At 40.6% G+C, this 21,397-nt stretch overlaps 1 protein-coding gene across 6 annotated transcripts in view; it reads left to right on the top strand.

Moving 5' to 3' along the window:
• Nucleotides 1–2,495: 2,495 nt before the first annotated feature.
• Nucleotides 2,496–21,397, top strand: part of GRM7 (glutamate metabotropic receptor 7) — an 891,077-nt gene continuing 872,175 nt past the window's right edge. For all 6 annotated transcript variants that reach the window (XR_013760830.1, XR_013760831.1, XM_079122078.1 and 3 more), the window contains exon 1: nt 2,496–3,318. Coding sequence is in view for 4 of the 6 variants with exons in the window: in XM_079122078.1 (XP_078978204.1) it covers nt 2,800–3,318 (519 nt within the window). In the remaining 2 variants the exon portion in view is untranslated. The remainder of the gene's footprint in view (nt 3,319–21,397) is intronic.

Below are 21,397 nucleotides of genomic sequence, written 5' to 3'. Positions count from 1 at the left end.
GTGCCCAAATATGCCTATCTGGCTTCCTTTGCTTCTTGTGTCCTTTCCAAATTAGTTTGTGCTATCTTCACGAGATATCCATTTCCGGAAATTCCACCATTTTTCTTTGGTGTATGGAGATAGAAGAACTAGAAGGGGATCTTTGGGGCTTCGAACAACAGAAAGAAAATCCTATATAATTGAAAGAGTCCAGAGGCATTCCTTCAAACAGGCCTGGCTCCAGGAACACAAATGTTTTAATGAAGCTCCATTCTTTCTCACTCTTTCATTTGATGTGTCTGTGTTGCCTAACTGTCTCTGTCTCTATTTCTTTCTCTTATTTTGGGATTCAACTGTCTCCCTGTTCATGTGGAAACTGCTGGCACAAAATGTGACAGGGTTATATGCTCACAGCTGGGGGAATGAGAGGGAGAAGTAGGTGTCATCATTGCACACCGTTGTGCAAAGTGTGCATTGACATAGGAAGTCATCAAATGAAGGGTGATTGATAGTTACACTGTGTACCAGGGTGGGTTTATGTATGAATTATAGCATGGTTTTATGGGAGATCACAGTAAAACATCTTGTTCTTACAGAATCAGAATTGCATAACCATTTCCCAAAAGAGAATCATAAAGCATGTTGAGGAAGGGGACCGTTTTTATCTGATTTGAACAGAAATATGTCTGTGTAGTAGTTGGTAGCCCTGAGTCTCCACTCTCACTCCATCTGAGACTTAACTCTGAATGGCTCTGGTTGGTTTCTCTGCTCATCCTTGAACTCAGCACTTGGGCCAGAAGGATCTGATGCTCTGATTAGCCAGGCCTAGACTGCAGGAAATGGAGTGGATTCTCGAACCATAAGCATTGAAATGAGCAGGGGTCTGTCCAAAAAGAAATTGATGGACTGTTACACAGAAGGAGGAAAATGAATATTGAACAGAAGAAAACAAAACAAAAATCCTATACACCAGAAAATGTTGCTAATGATCTTCAGCTAGCTTTGTGCTGGTTTTCTACAAATAAAGGAACAGAGAACATTGGCCTAAAAAGAGCACCATGGCCAAAGGGACATGGCCTATTTTAACAGAGGATTTGAGAGTTAAAAGATAACTTGGAGAGCATCCAATTCAATCTCATCATTTTCCAGATGGGGAAACTAAAACCCAAGCAGGGGAATAGAAATGCCAAGGGCACACAGGTAGTTGGTGGCAGAGACAATATACTACCCATCTTTTGTCCCTCCCAACTCCTCTTAAATACAGTAATACCTTGCCATCATCAACAACAGACAGGCAGTCTGTGTCTGGTTTGCTTTCTGCCCTCAAATCTGTGTAATACGGTTTTGGTGTGCTCCAACAGAAAGCCTCAACAAGGGTTGAGTTAATCTCCTTGAGTCTACTCTGGTTCCTAAGGACAAAAATATTAAATGTCCTTACATAGGAATGAGAGTCACTTGTTGCTTTAATGGACCAACTTTTGCAGGAGGCAACACCTTTGATAAAGAGCTCCATAATTGCAGTTGCAACCTACTTTGGCATCCTGACTTTGCTCCCAAGATCCCCAGCAGAGAAAGAGAAAGGCATTCCTAATCAATGGGGAGACTTCCCTGTGTTCCTTTCTCCTACCAGCATCTCTTCCCTGCTGTTTCCCAACGGCTTAAGCCTGTCACCAGCCCATAAACGTCTCTGGAAATAGGTAAGAGGGAGCCTTACACCTGTCAGAGCTAGAGAAGAAAGTGTGCTCTGCAGAGTTCTCAGTTGTTCCATCTCTTGCGACAAAAGAAAGAAAAGCAATGAGTCCGAGGTTTTTCACACAGAGGTGCTGGAGACTGCGTTCACTTTAGCCAGCTGTGGCCCTAATAACCCCTGAAGACCAAAGATGCAATGCTATCTCTAACGTTTCCTCTTGACTTCTACTTCCCTACAGGCTAGTCCAGAGCCTAGCCCTATAGATGCCTCTAGGTAAATGTTCTTTAAACCATGAATCAGACTCCGTGGGTTATAGGTTTTTCTTGGTAAAAACTAGCACATGGGTGGATCAGGAGTAAAGACTAGGGTCTCCCAGTGCCACTCCTTCACTGGCTTCTCCTCCTCCTCCTCACCCCCTCGCATTCTCCCAGAGGGAAGAGCCAAGGCTCCGGACCTAGGGGCTGGGAGCAGTCGGCACCAGTCATCCTAGCCTCATCCGAAGACTGCTGCCACCGGTACCCAGAATGTGGGTGTGGGTGTAGGCAGGCAAGAGGCTTCCACGGTGAGTTGGGGGCAAGAGCTCAGCTTTCGCCTGCGACCTGAAATCCCTAGATTCCCCGGGGACCATGAAACTCCCATCTCGAGGCAACCTCCCTTCCTCCCCAGCCGCCCACCCATTCCCCCCTTACCTCAGCACGCAGCCCCTCCCTGCGTGATGATGCAAACCAGTGGGGAGGGCGGGCGCTGGAAGGGTGGGGAGAAAAGGAGAGCAGGCGAGGGAGGGAGGGAGAGAGTGGGAGGAGGAGGAGAGGGAGCCGAACGACCATTTAAAGCGATAGCAATCCCTGCCCTCTCCCCAGTGCTGGGCTGTTCGAGAGCACGAGCTGCAAGCCCGGGCGCGAGCGCGGCGCACTGGCTGGCGAACCCAAGAGCGCTAGGCGCCCCAGGCTGGCGGGCGCCCTGGGACCCCTCACCCTGTCTGGCTGCCCATCCTCGGGCGCCCCCACCTTCCGTGCCTGCAGAAGTCCCTGGGCTTCCCCAGAGGAGCTCACCTCTAGGGGCCCGGACCTTCCGGAGCCCACCACCATCCCCTCCAGCGCCGCCGCCGCCACCGCAGCAGCCCGAGCAGCATGGTCCAGCTGGGGAAGCTGCTCCGCGTCCTGACTTTGATGAAGTTCCCCTGCTGCGTGCTGGAGGTGCTCCTGTGCGCGCTGGCGGCGGCGGCGCGCGGCCAGGAGATGTACGCCCCGCACTCGATCCGGATTGAGGGGGACGTCACCCTCGGGGGGCTGTTCCCGGTGCACGCCAAGGGTCCCAGCGGAGTGCCCTGCGGCGACATCAAGAGGGAGAACGGGATCCACAGGCTGGAAGCTATGCTTTACGCCCTGGACCAGATCAACAGCGATCCCAACCTGCTGCCCAACGTGACGCTGGGCGCGCGGATCCTGGACACTTGTTCCAGGGACACTTATGCGCTCGAACAGTCACTCACTTTCGTCCAGGCGCTCATCCAGAAGGACACCTCCGACGTGCGCTGCACCAACGGCGAGCCCCCGGTTTTCGTCAAGCCAGAGAAAGTAGTTGGAGTGATTGGGGCTTCGGGGAGTTCGGTCTCCATCATGGTAGCCAACATCCTGAGGCTTTTTCAGGTAGGGGGGCGCTCCCTCGGGCTGGAGCGTGCTCCGGCTGCCGGCGCTCTTAGGCTTAATAGCTGGCTTGGACTCCAGGGTTGCGGGGTCAGGTCTGCATTCCCGCATTACCACTCTGGAAATCCCGCCGAATCCCTCCTTCTCCATCCTAGGAGGTACCTTCCCTGCTTGCGTTATTTCCCTTCCATCTCTCCCCTGTCCACGCTCCACTCCATCCGACTTGACATTCTGGATTTATGGCCCCATTTACAAGAAGCAATCTGCGAAAAACAAGGCGATGATTTAAATAGGTTTGCATTAGAATGAAATATGGTCCGAAAACAGGCTTGTAAAAGTGCCGGGCTCCTAGGAAAGGAGGTTAGGCGCATGGATATGAAAGATGAAAAGATGCCTCGAAACCCGGCATTTCCTAACTCCCTAGCGTCCCAGCCCGGAGCCACCCAGGAAACCGCAACTTCTTTGGAAATTTTTGAGACGACCTTAAGGAGGCATTTTTTTAAACTAAGGGCTCAGCTTTAACCTAGATGTGGATGTTAATAACCCTTTTCTCTGTGGCTGAATTTCCGACCTGTAGTCAGTCTTCATCAGAGCCTGGGGCAGGAGACGTGGGGTAACCTCCTCAAGTGAGGAGATGCCACCTGCAGACGTGAACCCCCAGTTGATTACCTCCGGGCATTTTTTTTTTTTTTTTTTTTGCACCTTCTAAATTACATTTGCAGTTCCGCCACTGGCAGGAGCTGGACGATCAGCTTTCTACTCTTGCCACTTAAGACCTCAGCCCAGAGATGAGCTCATGCTAACTGCGAAACAAAATCGCTTTCGCTGCCTACTCCCTCCGCCCCCTCGCTCTCTACCTCCCTAATTCAGACCCCAACTCCAATCCTGGACTCTGATCTCAAAGGAGGATTCTCAGAGCGAGGCAAGAATGCTCCTGGGGCGGTGGGGTGCGCGGAGCAGGGACCCGAGGTTCTCCTACTCTGGGTTCCGGAGAACCATGGCAAAAATAGGAGGAAGGCGGATGCTGAACTGATGAGCGGTGGGTTCTACCGCAGTGCTCTCTAGCCTCCTGTTCCCGCAGCCTCTGCCCCGTGGCTCCTGTGCTGCATTGGGTAAAAATGAATAGCTTTGAGGTTCAGAAAATGAGTTTCAGGGTCTCCGTGACAGAGGGTTCCATTCTCCGTGTTTCTTCCTGTATATGTATCTATCTCTGTCTCCTTGCTCTGTTTTTCCCTCCTTATTGTTTTTTCTTCTCTTCAACCTCCGCTTCCTTTCTCAAGAATTCTTTCTCTCTCCTAAGTTCTTGGTGCATCTTCGTCTTGAGATGGCCCTTTCTTAATGCAAGGCTCTTTTAATGGTACCCAAGCCCTGTTAATCCCTTCCCCAGTTGTGCCTGATGTTCCCTGCACCGTTAGCTGTCCAAATTTGAGGAATTATCTCTTAATTCTTTTCTCTAAGGGTGTGGGTTTCAGGAGGGGACTCCTTATCCGATTCAGCATGTCACTGCTCACCTCCAGGGGTGCAAAGTTTGTTTTCAAGAAGGAGGGGCATTCATCCAAAGGGGCAGAGTGGCATGGACCCTCTGATCCTTAGACCATCCCTGATGCCTCTTGAGTGTAACAGTATGGACAGTCTCTAGATGTTTAGAACCTTAAGTTCTTTGAGGGTAGATTAACTCTGGGTTGCTTGCTTTGGGGAATAACCTGGGGTTTTGTAATCAAAACCCAGAAGTACTTCTCTTCTCCTGAGCTCAATACTGGACAACTTGAGAGGGCAGTGCTGCATAAAGGAGAAGATCAGAGATGCACCTGAGGACCATGGGCAGGAACATGGGGGGTGGGTGATTATAGCATTTTCCTCTCATTTCTGGGGCTTGAAAGTACATTTTGTGTTTAGCATTTTCAAATGATTTTGCTGCCTGTTTCTGCCTTCACTCAGAGCATGGGCATTACTGCAGATAGGCCTGTGGGTCTAGAAAAAAGGGAAACATGTTGAAGTCAAGAAAACCTTTGCAGGTTGAGCTCAGAACTGTTTGCTGGAAAAGATTTCAGCAGGACTCAATTCTCATCTTAGTGTTGGAACCTGAAGCAACTTAGGGAAACAAACAACAGATTTTACAACGTTTCCCCATTTGATGAGCCAGAGAGGAGAGGAACTGAATGCCAGTGTGAGCAGTGTGGGTTGGGACTAAAACCATTCAGAGAAAACACTGTCATTTTCCTCTAATTTGCAAATTGCAGCTATTCATGTTGGATTGAACAGCTGAGGGGAAAAGAGCCCCCCATTTTCACCTGCATTTTATTGAGAAGAGGTTGTACCAACTTGTAGCTTGTGTTGCAAGCTAGATATAGCCATTGGTTAGCCATTGCCCAAGTTGATGTGTGTGATTGTGTGTGTGTGTGTTACTTTCCCAGTGGCTTTTTTTTTTTTTTTTTTTTTTTTTTTTGCATGTGATTTCAGAAGCTCCTGGCATGCAAGTCCAGCCCCTAGTTTTCCAGCTTCTGTCAGTCTGCAAAATGAGTAAGAAGAATAATGGTGCACAGACCCCTTTGTTTACAGACACAATCAGAGGAAAAGGAAAAAGAGAACAAGTGAATCTTCTCTGGGATTCCAGGGTTCAGCTCAATTAAAATTGTCCTTGTGGAAAATAAATTCCTCCAAATGATTGAATTCTTTACAGTGATTCTTTACAGTCTTTTTCCCTCTGGTGCCTTCAGGTTGCCAGGGTGGAGGTGATGCAAAGCTTATCAATTGAGGTATAAATTTATGGTGAGCAAGTCTTTAGCCTGGGAGAGGAAATTCTCAGAGACTAAACTGGGGGTGTTGGTGGGCAGGAGGGAGTAATGAGAAAGCAAAACATGTAACAGATGCTGTTGCTGCTGCCACTGGCAAAGCCTTGGGATGAAGTTCTTTGCTGAAAGTGAGGACCTGGTTGGGAATGACTACTCAGATGTAAATAGTGGCTTTGACTTGTAATTCTCATTTGCCTGTTCCTGCTCCTGGCCAAAGATAGGAGCTGAGCAACTGCCCTGTCTCTCTCTCTGTAGCCACACTGAATAGGTTAGTAAATGACGAGGCTGAGAACAGGAATCATGTCCAGTGGGTCTTCCAAATCCAGGAATTTGAGGCTAATGAAATTAGTGTGTGGCCAGGGCTCTGCCAAGTAGAATTAAATCAGTATGACTGCCTTGCAATGCATTTTCAGCCTTGAAGCATCAGGGAGGAATTTCTGGAGATTTGTTTTTGAGCCTGTGCAAAATAATACTCTCTTAATGCTAAGAAAGATTAAACATAAATTAATATTGACTATGAGTAACATATTTTGAGAAAATAATCACAGAGCAGGGATGGCTTAAAGTCAAGAGGTTATATAATTTGGTGACCAAAGAATAAATCTCCTCTGACCACTGTTTTATGGGCTATAAGTAAAATATATTATAGTGGGAAGTAATGGGAACATTTTTATTCAAGGCTTCTGTTAGTGTCTTGAGAGCAAAAACACTATGAGAGTATAAATAACTTTTGCTACATCCAGTTTTGGATGAACAGTATTTTACATGTAGTGACATGGATCAGGCTATAGACTTGGAGTTGAGTAGCATCTCTTCCACTTGTTACCCCCCACTCCCAGCTGCCCCAAACTAACTAGATGGAAATAATGGTCAACTCTACTCTTATTGGAGCATATGCCAGTGTAAGACTGTACCAAAAATGAAGTACATTTGAAAATGTGTTAATATTTTTCCATCTACTCATTGAAACTTGAATACAATGTCAAGACAGTATTTTATGCATAAGTGCTTATATTTTCCCTTCCTTTCTACCTGCCCCCCTGCCTCTTCTCTCTCCCACCCTGTTCTCTCTTTTACGTAATAGAACAGAACTCAGCTCTTAGGGTAATGTGATATTACTACAGTGGGGAAATGTTTTTTTTTTTTTTTTTTGAAAGGCAACTCTTTCCTACTCTTTTTTTTTTTTTTTTTAATTGCATAAATATAGGTGTCACTGCCATTTGGAATAATCTCTATAACAATCTCTGACTCCACATTTATGGTGTTTTAGGAAATTTACCTAACAGATGGTGAGTGGGAACTTTTTAAAGGGACAGTTTTTAAAAGAGCAGAGAAGGAAGGAATGAAGACATGCATCTTCTATATTTGTAGAGGCTTCCCTATGTGTTTTATGTATACACAACCCATATAATTAAGATGCCTTTGGGCATTTTTCTCCTTGGGAATAATTGAAGGAATGACCAAGTTTACCTCAGTTTCATAAACGTTTGAAGTTTTAACACATGACAACTACTCTATTTTGTACCTATATGCAGCTTATGTCTTCTTAGAATTAAAACACCATAGGTAGGTTATAGAGTGTTCTGTAATCTTTATTAATCCTGCCATCAACTGGCTAAGTTACCCTCAATAAGTCAATTACTCTACACCTCATTTACTTCATTTGACTTTTCTCTTTAAAAAATGTAGTTTCTAGGAGTGTCTCCTCTTTTTCTTTAGATTGGAGGAAACCTGCTCTTATCAAAACCTTATAACACATCCTTCCATTTCCCCCTTTGAACTTTCAGAGAATTTGGGAGAATTTTAAAGGGTATTTTCACACAGCTGCCTTGGTCATTATTCACTAATTTCCCATATTGAGACTTTTTTTTAATTCTTTTATCAGTCTGCTCCTCCATCATATAGATCAAGGGTGGTGGTAGAGAAAGTGACCTTGTGGGAGCTGACTGTGTGGTCAAGGTAGGGTGAAAGAACTTTGCAGTTTACAGTTTCTTCTATCCAGTGTCCCGTCCATCTCATCTCATCTTACAGTAGTACTAGGCTGCTCTTTGGGAAAACTACTAAATAATGACAGTCTGCCTGTGTTCCTGTCCTCAGGGATCAGTCTCTTGTCCCGGGCCACGCAAATCTGTTGATTGGTTCAGTTGTAGGTTTCTGACTGTCCAGACCAATCAGAATCCTCCCCAAGATGTATCTGTCAAAGAAAAGTGGGAAAATTATTTCTTCTCTCAGGAATTTCCAAACTGGGTTGATGGGATGCTGGGGTGGCCATTGACCATCCAACGCAGGAAAACACTTTCTGTAGGTTGATTCACAATGAAGTAAATGGGGCTCAATGGTAAAGAGAAAGCCGGAGCCCTGCTAACCTGGAACTTCTAAGTCCAATTAGCACTGAATCTAGATTAACCTCTGAATTCCTAGTATGTGTCTTTAAATTAAAAAAAAAAAAAAAAATCCTCTCACTATTTGAGCTTAATTTTTGACACATGCAATTGAAAACAACTGATTTCCTACATTAATGTAACTCTTCACTGACAGGCATTCAGCAAGTGAAGAATAACATACATTTTCTATACTTTAAACATAATCCTTCTAGCCCTGGTTTGGGATCTTCAAAAGTCTGCATCCTTTCTAACTCTTCCCAACATTTATTGTAATTGCTTTAAAGCATTCATTAATACATCCTTCCCATCTTGATGCAGTTCAGAGAGAGGGCAGATACGTTTGATGTAAACTGTAGCCTATGGGCCTCCTGTCTAGAAGCTTTGGAACTGTATTTCGTTCCTTTCATTAAAGCAAATCTTTTGTTGATATCCCCAGGGCACAGAAACATTTTCATGGCATAATGGAATACAAAGTATATTAAACTTGTGGGTCCCTATACAGTAGGCAACAAGGCTGACTCTACCCTGTCCCCCTTTTACTTTAAATAGGCAACTAAAAACAGTTGCAAACACATTTTCCCAATAACTAAATTGTATATATGGTTACTATCTAAGAGGACATTTATGCAATATATAGCCAGACTAATTAATTAATGGACGTTTTTTTAAGTGGTACAGTAAATATAAATGTTATATGCATATAAAAGAAAGCACTTTTTATAGAAAAATATGTATCTGCAAAGACTATCATAATTCTTAATATTATGACATGTTCATGTTTAAAAACTAGCCTCCTTTCAATTATGTTTACTACTAAATGTTTTCTGAATCAAGTTCTCAGATTATAGGATCAAAAATAAAATCTATAAAATTACAACAGTCTAGGCTACATATCAGATTTTATGCAAATAGGAGTTCTAATTTCTTTTTGATAATAGTAGTAGTGACCACAATGACAATTTGAGTCTTTAGTCCAAAGTGAGGCACTGTGCCATGTACTAAAAATAATTTCCTCCCATTTAGTTCTCACAATAGTCTTACAAATGTACATATTGTCATCTTCATTGTCCAGCTCAGGGAAAGTGATTTTTATAGCCCAAAGTCACCTACCTGGTGAGGAGCAAAGTCTGGGTTCCAACATTTTTTTTTCTGACAACACTCAGGCTGTTAAAGACTATGCATACTGCTCAGTCATTGCACAAATGCAGAAATGATTAACATAATTATAGATTTGCCTACCCTGAAAACATAGTGGTTAGAAGACTTCAAAGTTCCCAATTGCTACTATATCTATTTACGGAAGTATTGCATTTCACTTCTAAGACAAGATGAATTATGTAGACCCATAGAAACTTGAACCCACAAACTCATACCTCTAAACAAAAGATGCCTCTTCTCTTCTAGTCAACAAATAGCCCATTATGCGGACTCAAATCTACAGTAGAATTTTTATTCAAATAAATTGGAAAAAAAAATGTTTCTTACTGTCCTGATTCAGTGCTCATCATCATGGATGTTGATGGCTCTTCCTAAACTTTATTTCATTCACTCCACCCTTCTACAGACCTCAAGTGGGGAAATCCATCATTCAGCTACATATGCAAAAGTGAGAGGAATAGATTAGTACAATTGCTGAAAGTCAAGTTGACAGAGCACAGGAAGTACCTCCTAACAAATGAAGCACTAATGTTTGTGTGGGCCGTGGAGAAGGGTAGGAGAATTTTCATTTTAATGGATTATTTTGCCTCTTGCTATAAAAGTGCTGCAGCTTAATAGTTTTATAATTGGCCATTTACAAAAGTCTCCATCTCTGGGTATTGTGCGTTCTCCATTTCTAGCTGCTGACTCTTCCTCCGTATCTCGGTGGAAGGTAGCAACTCAGCTCACTCTTTCTGCATAATCATTTAGATGGAAATATTTCTGTTAAAGTAGTATTTAAACATTTTTATCACGTTTGAAATTTGAGTATGTTCTGAAGTTATCCAGTCAGGCAAACATCACCAGGGCCATGGCCCGTGAGAAAACATAGTATCAAAGGAATTATCAGAATTTCCTATAGGGGTTAACAGTAAAATTCTGGAATTAGACAGACCTGGATTGAAATCCCTAATCTCTACTTAATACGTATCTGACCTTGATGAAACAGATATCTCACATTTCATCAATTTCTTCATCTTTACAATGGGGACAATAAAAATATGCTTGTCTGACAGAGTAACTGTAGGAATTGAATGGAATATGCATGGGAATATTTTAGCACTGAAGTTAGCATAGTGTTCTGTAAATCTCAAAACTATTATTTTATTATTATGGTACTATCATTGAATGTCACTATTGCTTAAATAATCACTATTGCTAAATTTGCTGTAAAATGACCCTATCATCTATACTGGATTTCACTCTTTCCTGTTTTTTCTTTGAATGGAATGTCGGGTGCAGGGGCAGTGAGAGAAACACTTTACTGATGTTGTTCAATGAAATGAGAATTTTCATGCCCTGATTTAAACAAATCACAAATTCTGTGAATTTAAGGTAGCAGAGAAGCTAAGAGCAGTGGAAGTCAGCCAGACTCAAGTTTGGATTCCTTTGAAACACTTTAGCCGCAGAGTTTCTGGAAAATTCCTTAAACATTTTTTTCTCACTTCACTCCTATTTTCCTCATCTACAACTTTCCCCAGAAATATTTATTAAGCCCCTACCATGTACACTTCCATGGATACATCAATAAAAAGCACACGCTTTCTTTCTCTGTCTCTCTCCTCTTTTCTCTCTCTCAGCTTACACTGGCATGTGTGAAAACAGATGGGTGTTATAAATAAATCCTATGATATGTTGGAAATTGAGCATTGTGAGATAAAGGGAAGGAGAGAACGTGGAACGTGCTGAAGACTGCTGGGTCAGCCCTACTGCAGGGGTGTATGTGTAGCTCCAGTTTTAAATAGGGTGGTCAGGATGGCCTTGATAAGGGGACATGCACACAAAGACTTGAGGTCAGGGTTAGCAGAGTGGATTTAGAACATCACTCCCTGGGAGCAGGAACAACTGGTGTTGAAACTCTAAGGCTAAAGTGGACCTGGAAAGTTGGAGGAATATCCAGGAAGCCACTGTAACTGTGCAGTCAATGGAGAGGGAGAGGAAAAAAGAGGACAGAGGTCTCAGGCATGATGGATACAGGCCTTGGAGGTCATCACAAGCACTTTGTTTTTTACTGTAATGTAGTCAACCGGAGATAGGATCCAGATGTTTGACATGATCTCTTTTGTTTTAAAAGACTAACACTGTCTTCAGTATTGAGGATAAGGAGGAAAGGGTGGAATCAGGGAGAAAGAGAGCAGCTACTTCTAAGTGTTTCTGTGATAGATGGTGGTTTGGTGAGCTGGGATGTTGGCAGAAGACATTCCAAGCAGTGACTTAGTTGAGGTAGGATTCCCTGGTGAATTGAATGTAGGATGTGAAAGAAAGAAAGCCAGAAAGGGTAAATACAAGATTCATAACTTGGTTATCTGGAGCAATGCCAATACTCTCCTTTGAAATGCAAAAGGCTCTGGGTGGGGCAAGCTTAGGAGTTTAAAGATCAATTTTGAAGATAGAAGATTCTAGGTGGCTTCCTGACATTTGGTAGAGATGTCAGCTAGACAGTTGGGTATGCAATTGTGGAAGGAAGGTCTACACAAGACATGCATTTGAATAAAATGGAGATATAAAGGGCTGGGGTATATAGCTCAGTGGTAGAGCCCTTGCCTAGTATGTGTGAGGTCCTGGGTTCGATCCCCAGCAGCACCTCCACACACAAAAATAATAATCACATGAAAAGGAGTGAAAAAGATATGCAATTAGCACTGTGTTCTGAAAAATCCATATTAGCTAAAAATAATTATCACAAATGAAAAAGAAAGTGTGTAGTTTATTTTCACAGTACACAGAACACAATGGCTTCTCATTATTCTAGTAATATTTAATACGCAATTATTTTAGTCAGATGCCATTAGGACAAACATTTAGAAGAAGCATTTCAATTTCCTGCTTTCCCCCCTGAAATTGTAATTGTGAACATATTTTATAAGGTTTAAGTTAGTTGTGATTGGGTACTTCTTTAATGAGAAGCAATTTAGAACTTTTTAGTTGGTGCTCTAATATCTGTTATTATTATTTTTATTATCATTGTATGCCTAATTAAACTTGGTTGAGAATTAGTCATCTCTGATATATTTGCTAAAGTTTAGGCAATTACCCAGGTATTCAAGAAGAAAAGATGTGCCTGTTTTAATACTCCTTTGGATACTTAGAACAGTTCATACAACTCACAATTTTCATGAATTTCTTATTTTTTAAAAAAATTACTTATCTTTTGGTGCTAGGGATTGAACCCAGGGTGTGGTACCTGATAAGTTTGTACTCTACCACTGAACCATGCCTCTAACTCTTCATTCACCTTTTAAATGAAAACTGGAAAGGGAAATTTTATCTCCCCAATTTAAATTCCCTTTAGTTATTCATATACCCTTAAATAGCCTCTTTGACTTCACCAAAATTCTGTTCTTTAATTCATTTGGTTACCAGATATTGGTTTAAATATGTAGCTATATTCAGAATGCCTGACCATGTTGTCTCTACACATCTATAATTTTATTTTAACACTATCATTATGTAAGCTATATTTTAATTGTAATTATAACACATTTTATATCAACACACATCCATTTCTAGTGTTTAGGAGGAGAGCAGCATGTAGTAAATTTTATGAAAATATAGCATCTGAAGAACAGAACAGAGGGTAATTGTGTAATTCTGTATTCACTATAATTAAGTTCAGTGGAATTGGCATAATAGAATTAAGATTAAAAAAAAACCCCACATTGAGGCACCATGGCTCCCTCTCAGCCACCCTTTATATTCCTCATCACATAGACTTAGCATCTTTTTATATAGAAATAGTGAAACAGGCCAGTAGATGAATGATTGGCATAAGAGTGGTACTAGGAAAATGAAATGCTGCTTTTGGATTTGGAAGGAGCATAGTTACTAGTTTCTGTGCCTACTGGGACCACCATTTCTGGAAGAGTTAAACTCAATGCCAAATATACTGTCTTGCCATCCTCCTGAAATGGACATATTTATATTCTAAGCTTTGCTTCCTGTTTTTTGATAATTGATTGAGGAGATCATCACAAGACTGCATCACATAAGGCTGGTTACATGGTTATGAAATGACAGACACCAGGCATTCACTCACCTTCCATTCTTCAATCCACAACCCACCCCTCTCTGTTGTGGACTTGAATTTCGATTTTGGACAGCAAGAATGACTTCTGGGAAAAGTTTATTGCACTTTTTATATCTCAGGGTGCCAATATAGCTACGGTTAAGTGTATAGGTGGTTACACATATGGCTCAAATCTCTGTTTTCACTTGCTAACTGATTGGGTAGTTAAACTGATTCCATGGGCCTCACTATTCCCACCTGCAAAATGATGATAATAACAGTTCTATCCTCCTAGGACTGTTTCAGGCTTAAATAAGTTTATCCATGTCAAGTGCTTAATATAACACCTACAGTCCAGGGGGGTCCATTGCTTATTTATTAGTAGCGTTATTGTGAGTCTTTTCAGGTGTGATCAGTCTTACGCCTTTTTCCATTACCCCCTAACCCACATCCCTGTCGTGTCCCTGTGCAAGGGCAGGGTTGTCAGCATTTGCTTCCCCTGATATCTGACCCCTAGTCTTCACTCATCTTGGACCAGTCCACAGCATCTGTTGCTGCTCATTGAAACAGTCTTTTGTTTGAGAAGGCAAATTGGGTCTTAGGGTAAGTCAGAGTCAAGGAGAAAGACTTTTCTCTCCTTATCACCCAGAGAACCCCCAAGGAAAATATTCAAGCAAAAGGAGCATCAAGCAAAGGGAAAAAGACTTAATTATATAGTTTTGTAATCGAGGCCAAGTCAGACAGACAAAAGTTGAACTCATTTCCATCACGTACTAACAGTGGGTTTTTGGTACCTCATGTAATATCTGTAAGCCTGAGTCTATATCTAAAAGAAAAGAACGGTGATATTAGGACCTACTGCATGCTGTTATTGTGAAGAATAAAAGAATAGATCTTTGGAAAGCACTGGGTACTTGGGTTGAGCTCAATCAATGTTGGCTGCTGTGACTGCTTCCATGGCTAACATTATTGCCCAGTAAGTCCTTCCCTGTCTTGAATTGCATATGATCACTAGGGTAACCAACTTAGCATTTATTAAGCATTACTTACAAGTAATGCCTCAGGAACCTGCAAATCCTTCAGTTGTGCCCCAGTCAGGGTCAGCTCTGTGTGCAGTTCACATCAGTGCCACCACTTGCACATCACAGTTGTTACCATTGTCACCACATTGACCACACTAAGCACCTGCTGTATGTCAGACCTCAGGCTTGACCCTGTATATGCTTTATATCCTTCATTTTCACATGGGTAGGAGAAATCCTTTTTACAGGTAAAGACAATAAGGCATTGGAAGGTCATACATGACACACAGTACAAGAGATGGACCAGGATATTCAAACTCCTGTCTCTCTGACCTCAGTAATGCTCAAAATGTAGTTTTTCTACATCCTAGTGAGAAGATCCTCTTTCAGCCACTGCTGTAAAAGTAGAGAACATTTTTGATGCCCATTTCTGAAGAGCCCCTATGCCACCCTAGCCTCAGAGTTGACAGGTGGAGAAAAGGGGGGTCTCTTCAAAACCCAAAGGGAACGTTCTTCCTTCAGCCTTTCCTTCAACAACTAACTAACATTTTATTTCCTTCTTAAGAATCCCCACATGTTCATTTGGGGACTTACCTTGACCTTTCAGTATTTTTACATCCTGCTCATGACTCATCCACTCTATTTAAAGTTAATTTATTTGAGGTCAAGTGTGGGGTCTTACTCATCCTGGAGTACAATTATCTCCTGTAGCATCTAATTCTGTACTTTTCATCTTGTAGGACTTCTGCAAATATTTATTTAAGCTTTGCTGAATTGTGTTCAATTGTACGTTAAAAGTTAATATAGAAATTTTTTTCTTAGAAGAGCAGTATTCAAAACATATTTATAACCGTTTTACAGAAATATTATACAACTCATTGTTTTGCGGACTTTTTTTTCTATTTAGATTGAATTAAGGTTGAATTAAGGTTGAATATCCTTAATTCTAAAACCTGAAATCTAAAATGCTCCAAAGTCTGAAATTTTTTAAATACCATTATAGCACCACAAGTGGAAAATTCCACATGGCCTCATGAGACTAGTCATTGTCAAAACACAGACACGCTATAATATTATATAAATTTACCTTCAGGCTATGTGAATGGCTGTACATAAAGCATAAATAAATTTTGTGCTTAGACTTGGCTTCCATGCTCAGGGTATTTTCATCATATATATGTATATGCAAATATTCCAAAATTTGAAAACCAATCTCAAATTAAAATCCAAGCTAGTTCTTTCAAGCTACTTATTTTCAGAGAAGGCATACTCTACCTGTAATTCATATTACTTTATTTTAATATATACTGATAAACCATAAATTTTCTCTATCAACTTTATGAATTTTCAACCACTTTTAAGGTAACTTGTTTCTTGTGTTGTTGATTTATCCATTGAGGATGCCATCATTCGATCATGGCAGAGTTGCAACAGAGTGGGGAGGTGCATCTTAGATCCAGAAATTGGTTTTCTGAAGAAATAACATAAAGAACAAGAGTCCTTTTATATTTCTGCAGAACATCAATTTTTCATATATAATTCTGCTCACTTAGGAATATAAAACTGTCTAAAGAAGGTTTATTCTAATTTGTTCATCTTCCTTTCTCCAGTCTTAACAGTAAGAGATTAGGCTGAATGGAAGACTGTCATTATGGCAGATCAGGGACCGCTGGATATGAGTCAGTGTCTGGGTGTGTTTTCTTGTTTATTTGTTTCTACCCTATGAAGATCAGTTAATGCCCTAAGTACTTTCTGGGTGCAAGGAACTTTGCTGACCTCTGCAACTGGATTGTGTCATTTCATCCTCAGATAGTCATACAGTAAAAAAAAAAAAGATAGATGATCCTCACAGTGCACACATGGAAGCCTCAGAAACAGTTAAATGCTCACGTTGATCAATGGTGGAGGTGGATCTTGAACTCAGTCTGTGTGACTGACAACACAGAGGTTCTTACCACTGAATTAAAGTTGTGTGAATCTCTGAAGGTGGATTCATTTCTATAATTCTCTTCACTCTTTTTATAATTATATCTGTGTGGTTGCAAGTTCATATGGGGTAGGAGGAATTCTAGCCTATTCAATAGTTACTTTCCTTAGATAAAGATGAGGGTTATTTGATGACACCAATTCATTCGTTCATTCAAAATGTATTGAATACCTACATGTGCAAGGTCATGCATAATGGTAGTAAGCTCCCTTTCCTCAGATTATCCCTTAGGCGACCCAAAAGTCTTGAACTGGTTCACCTGAGGTACACAGGTTTTGTTGCTAAAAGCCTGGTGAGGGGATGTATCATACTAACAAAACCAAGACCGTTGCTGTTGTACCCCAACAGCACACTTGCCTTACTATTTTTGCCTGGGATCAATGATAAAATGGATTCAAATTTGAACATGGAACATGCATACCTTTATGGGTTGATGGTCCTACATGTTTATGGACATGATGTAACATCAACTGGCAACTACCTGCCATCCACCATGAGTACTTTCTACAACCCAGGCATGCTACTTTCTTATTTCTTCAAGTGAAGAGCACCTGAAAATGACACAGGGGTCCAGTATCCTAGTGAACAAACGTGTCATGTCTAAAATGATGAATTTTCAAACATGAACCTATGACCTGTATGAGGTAGACTGACATTATATTTTAAAGGTAGAAAACAAAATTCCTTTACAATTCATGGAGGAAAAAAATAGGCTACTTCATAATTTCCTGAGTTTAAAAATTTCATATGTATATATGAACAACTTAAAATTAGTTAACATATATATAATGTATATGTGTGTATTTGTCTCTGCTAGCAAGTAGTAAATGAAATTTTTAGCATCTATATACACACAGGAAAATAGCTGATTTGATTTAATTTAATGACTTGCTTTTTTGTAGATGTGTGGCTATGATTTTACATCTGAATAAAATATTTCTTCTACTTTCCACCATGAAATTACATTCAAGACCAATATAGCCTGTCCCAAATGTCTTAGTACAGTTTAAATTTTTAATAGCTTTCAGAAGGATGGGATTACAAACATAACCCCAAAAATCATTTGAAAGTTAATTATTGAAATTTTCTTTATACTTATTTACATTTGTGAATTTTGAAAAGTAAATATTAAATTGTATTTACTTGTTTCTGTCCTGATTGAAGATGGCAAACATTGAAAGACAAAAAATTAAAATTAAATATATGTATTATTCAAAATTATCAAAACTCAATAAATGCCAAACAGATTTAAGTAATTAAACTTTCAAAGGGCACTTTCTCATGAGTGTAGTATTTATTCCTCTGGAGGAATTCGCCCTGAAGCTCTGCTGAGACTTTTGGGACACCCAGTTTAATGAGCAACTACTCTTTGTGTGGGACAAAGAGCACTTAGAGGTTCCAGAGATGGACATAAAATGATAACGATATAAATAGCAAGAACAACAAATCCTGTCAAAGAGTAAACAGCAATAAACCATGCATTAGAAATAGCAGAGATGCTCAAGTGTTGATGTGCCAAAAAATCACATGGCAAGCACCCTTCCACAGGTGCACGGTCTTGGAGACTATTTTTGCTGAACATCCTCAGGAGGTTCTCAGACAGATGTCTCAGTTCACAGTTGCCCTCAAATCTACATGGAAGTCTTGTTCAAAAAAATATATCTGGGCTGTATCCTCAGGGCTTCCAGATCCCCAGGTTTGCACCTCTGAGCAGTTCCCAGGTATGGCTGGTGTTTCTGGTCCAGTGATCACAAATGGAGAACCACTTGTTTATGGAGAACATCTTCAGTGTGGGATTCAGTGTGCCATGAGTGTTGTTTACAGAGAGCCTTAGGAAGGCAAAGTGGCCATACCCTAAATTGGCCATTGATAACAATACCAGATAGAATTTGTTGATTCAAGCAAGATTATAGGAAATTTACCCGTATTAACCTTTAATTTTTTAAATTAAGCATGGAGATATTCCTCATTTTCCTACTTTATAGTGGAATTTCATTAATTTGTTTGAGTCATACAACTGGTAAGTAGTAGATTAAAAAGTTGAATCTCGGGAGTCTGATCCGGAGCTCACACTCTTTAAATAAAATTATTTTTAATTGACGAATCATGGTTGTATTACATTCATAGAGCACAATGTGGTTGATATATATCACCATCTCCTCGAAGATGCTGGGAGTTCTGCACATCAGGAGTGTGAGAGCAAGGATTAAGGAAAAAGTGGAATAAGTCTGCACAGGTTTCCTGCACAATCACTCTGAAGGATACTACCATCTCTATTTTATTTCATATATTTTGCTTTGAAGAGTAGAAGGGAAACATTCCTTATCTGTAAATAACCTCTTAGAAAGGGTACAATCATGTAATTATACAATCCCCTAGAGAGCCTTGTTCTTCTAAAACTCTTTGAAAAATGTTCAAGGTTAAGGACATTTTGCTCTTAATTTAGCAACTTGCAGTTGATTATCCTGGGATGACATTCTCTCCTTCTGCGGATGTTCTGTAGGGCTTTGGAAAGTTCTGGAAAAAGTGGACAGAGGATTTTTTTTTTTATTTTAATGGTTCACAACTAAACATTAAATCTTTTGTTAGTAAAATCCACTTAGGGACCAAGAGGCACTTCATGTCATTGTCTCCTCTCTACATTTTCATAAATTTTTCTTTCCCAAATGCCTTTGAACGAATCATCTCTATAGGACCCAGCCATTTCTCTAGTCAGACTTCATCATTAGTAAGAATCCTTCAGCATTCCATCTCTTGTTCTCCTTTGTCAGAAGCACTTCTGTGGGTCATCGCTGTCTCCTTTTCTCCATTATTTGGACTCATCTCACAAACTAAAGAAGCAGTCTGCTGTGGTTTCCCTGGAATCATGAAGAATGTCCCTCTGTGAGAAAGAGAGGACTATTGATGAACTTAAAATGTAAGCAAACATGGAGTGTGTCTGAGAATTTAAAAATAGGAAAAGTACAAAGAGTGGAAGATACTAGAAATGATTTCATCTAAGTGCATCATTTACAAATGAGCAACTTAGGCCTAAAAACAAAAATGCAGTAGTTAAGAAAGAGTAAGAGATGTGCCTGAAACATCTGTGAAGTGACACATTGCAAATTTATTTCTCATCCACTCGGTAGTTTAGTAAAGGCTTAGGTGGTTCGGAGGTGAGTTTTCTGCAAAATGGTTCAGGAGCCTCCCGTCTTCATCTTGTGCCTCTAGGTTTGTCTCAGAAGGGAAAGGAGAGAGAAAATTCCAAGCTCAATTGTGGACTCTTCATGTCCAATATAAATTCTGAACACATTTTTTTGGACTGGTGAACAGTGACATGGTCACACTCAGATGGAAGTGAGATGGAGAATACTGCGCCCGCTCTGTTGTTAGGATTGGGTCTCCAAACTCCAAGGAGTATAAACGTGCAGTCAACAGTTGGTCATTTCAGCCACAATTCACGATTAGCCTGTCAATGAGAGAAAGAGCAAGGGAGAGAGAAGAATGCATATAGTATAAATAGACATTTGGACATTTGGAAATAGACATTCAACTTTATCGAAAGTATAGATCTGCTTGACTCTTGTTTTTCTCCTACATCAAGATAATTACTGTTTTCCTTCATCTGCCACCTCACACCTACCTTAGTACCACTATGAGGAAAACTTTGAAAGAAATTACTCCAAATCTCCCATGCTTTGAAAGGTATAGCATAACCAAACCCTAACACTTTTTGTATGTACAGATTTTACCAACTTAAGTGATTAGTGGAAAATACATTTTACTTAATGCAGAAAAATGGCTGATTTTTCTTTCACACAAATACCCTCAGCTGTAGTGCAAAATAATTGGAAAATCAGAGAAATCTAAATCTGGATGACAATTAAAATGTTTTCACTTACCAAAGTAAAACAAACTAAAAAGATGCACTCATACATTGTTGGTTGGACTACAAGTTAGTGCAACCACTCTGGAAGGCAGTGTGGAGATTCCTCAAAAGACCAGAAATGGAACCACCACATGACCCAGCTAGCCTACTCCTAGGTATGTATCTAAAAGATGTAAAATCAGCATACTAAAGTGACACAGCCACATCAGTGTTGATAGCAGTACAATTCACAGCAGCCAAGCTATGGAATCTGCCTAGGTGCCCTTCAATAGATGAATGAACAAAGAAAATGTGGTATATATACACAATGGAGTTTTACTCCGTCAAAGGAAAAATGAAATTGTGGCATTTGCTATTAGTTGAATGAAACTGGAGAATACCATGCTAAGTGAAAAGAGGCAAACTGAGAAAGGCAAAAGTTGAATATTTTCTCTGATCTATGAAGCTAGTCCAAAATAAGGAGGAATGGTGGGGGGAGAAAATGAGAAGGAGGAGAAGAAATGAGACAGACTTTTATGAAAAAAGAAAAAAAAAAAAGATCAGTGGGATAGAGGAAGGGGATTGAGAGGGAGGGAGGAGGGATGGGATAGAGAAAGACAGTGGAATGAATCTGACCTAACATTCCTAAGTACATATATGACTAGACCACAGTGAATCTCACCATCATGTCCATCCACAAGACACTTAATTAAAAAAAAAAAAAAAAAAGACCATAAGTAAATAGCAGAAAAATCGGTGGAGTGGAGGGCAGGGAACAGGGGGAGGGAGGAAGAGAAGGAAAGGGGAAGTACTGTCCTGAGGACTGAGTTAGAGGAAATTATATTCC

The sequence above is a fragment of the Sciurus vulgaris genome (assembly GCF_902686455.1).
Source record: "Sciurus vulgaris genome assembly, chromosome: 19".
Classification (NCBI taxonomy): domain Eukaryota; kingdom Metazoa; phylum Chordata; class Mammalia; order Rodentia; family Sciuridae; genus Sciurus; species Sciurus vulgaris.
Note: the sequence above shows the minus strand (reverse complement) of the source record. Positions and strands in the feature narration are given on the sequence as shown.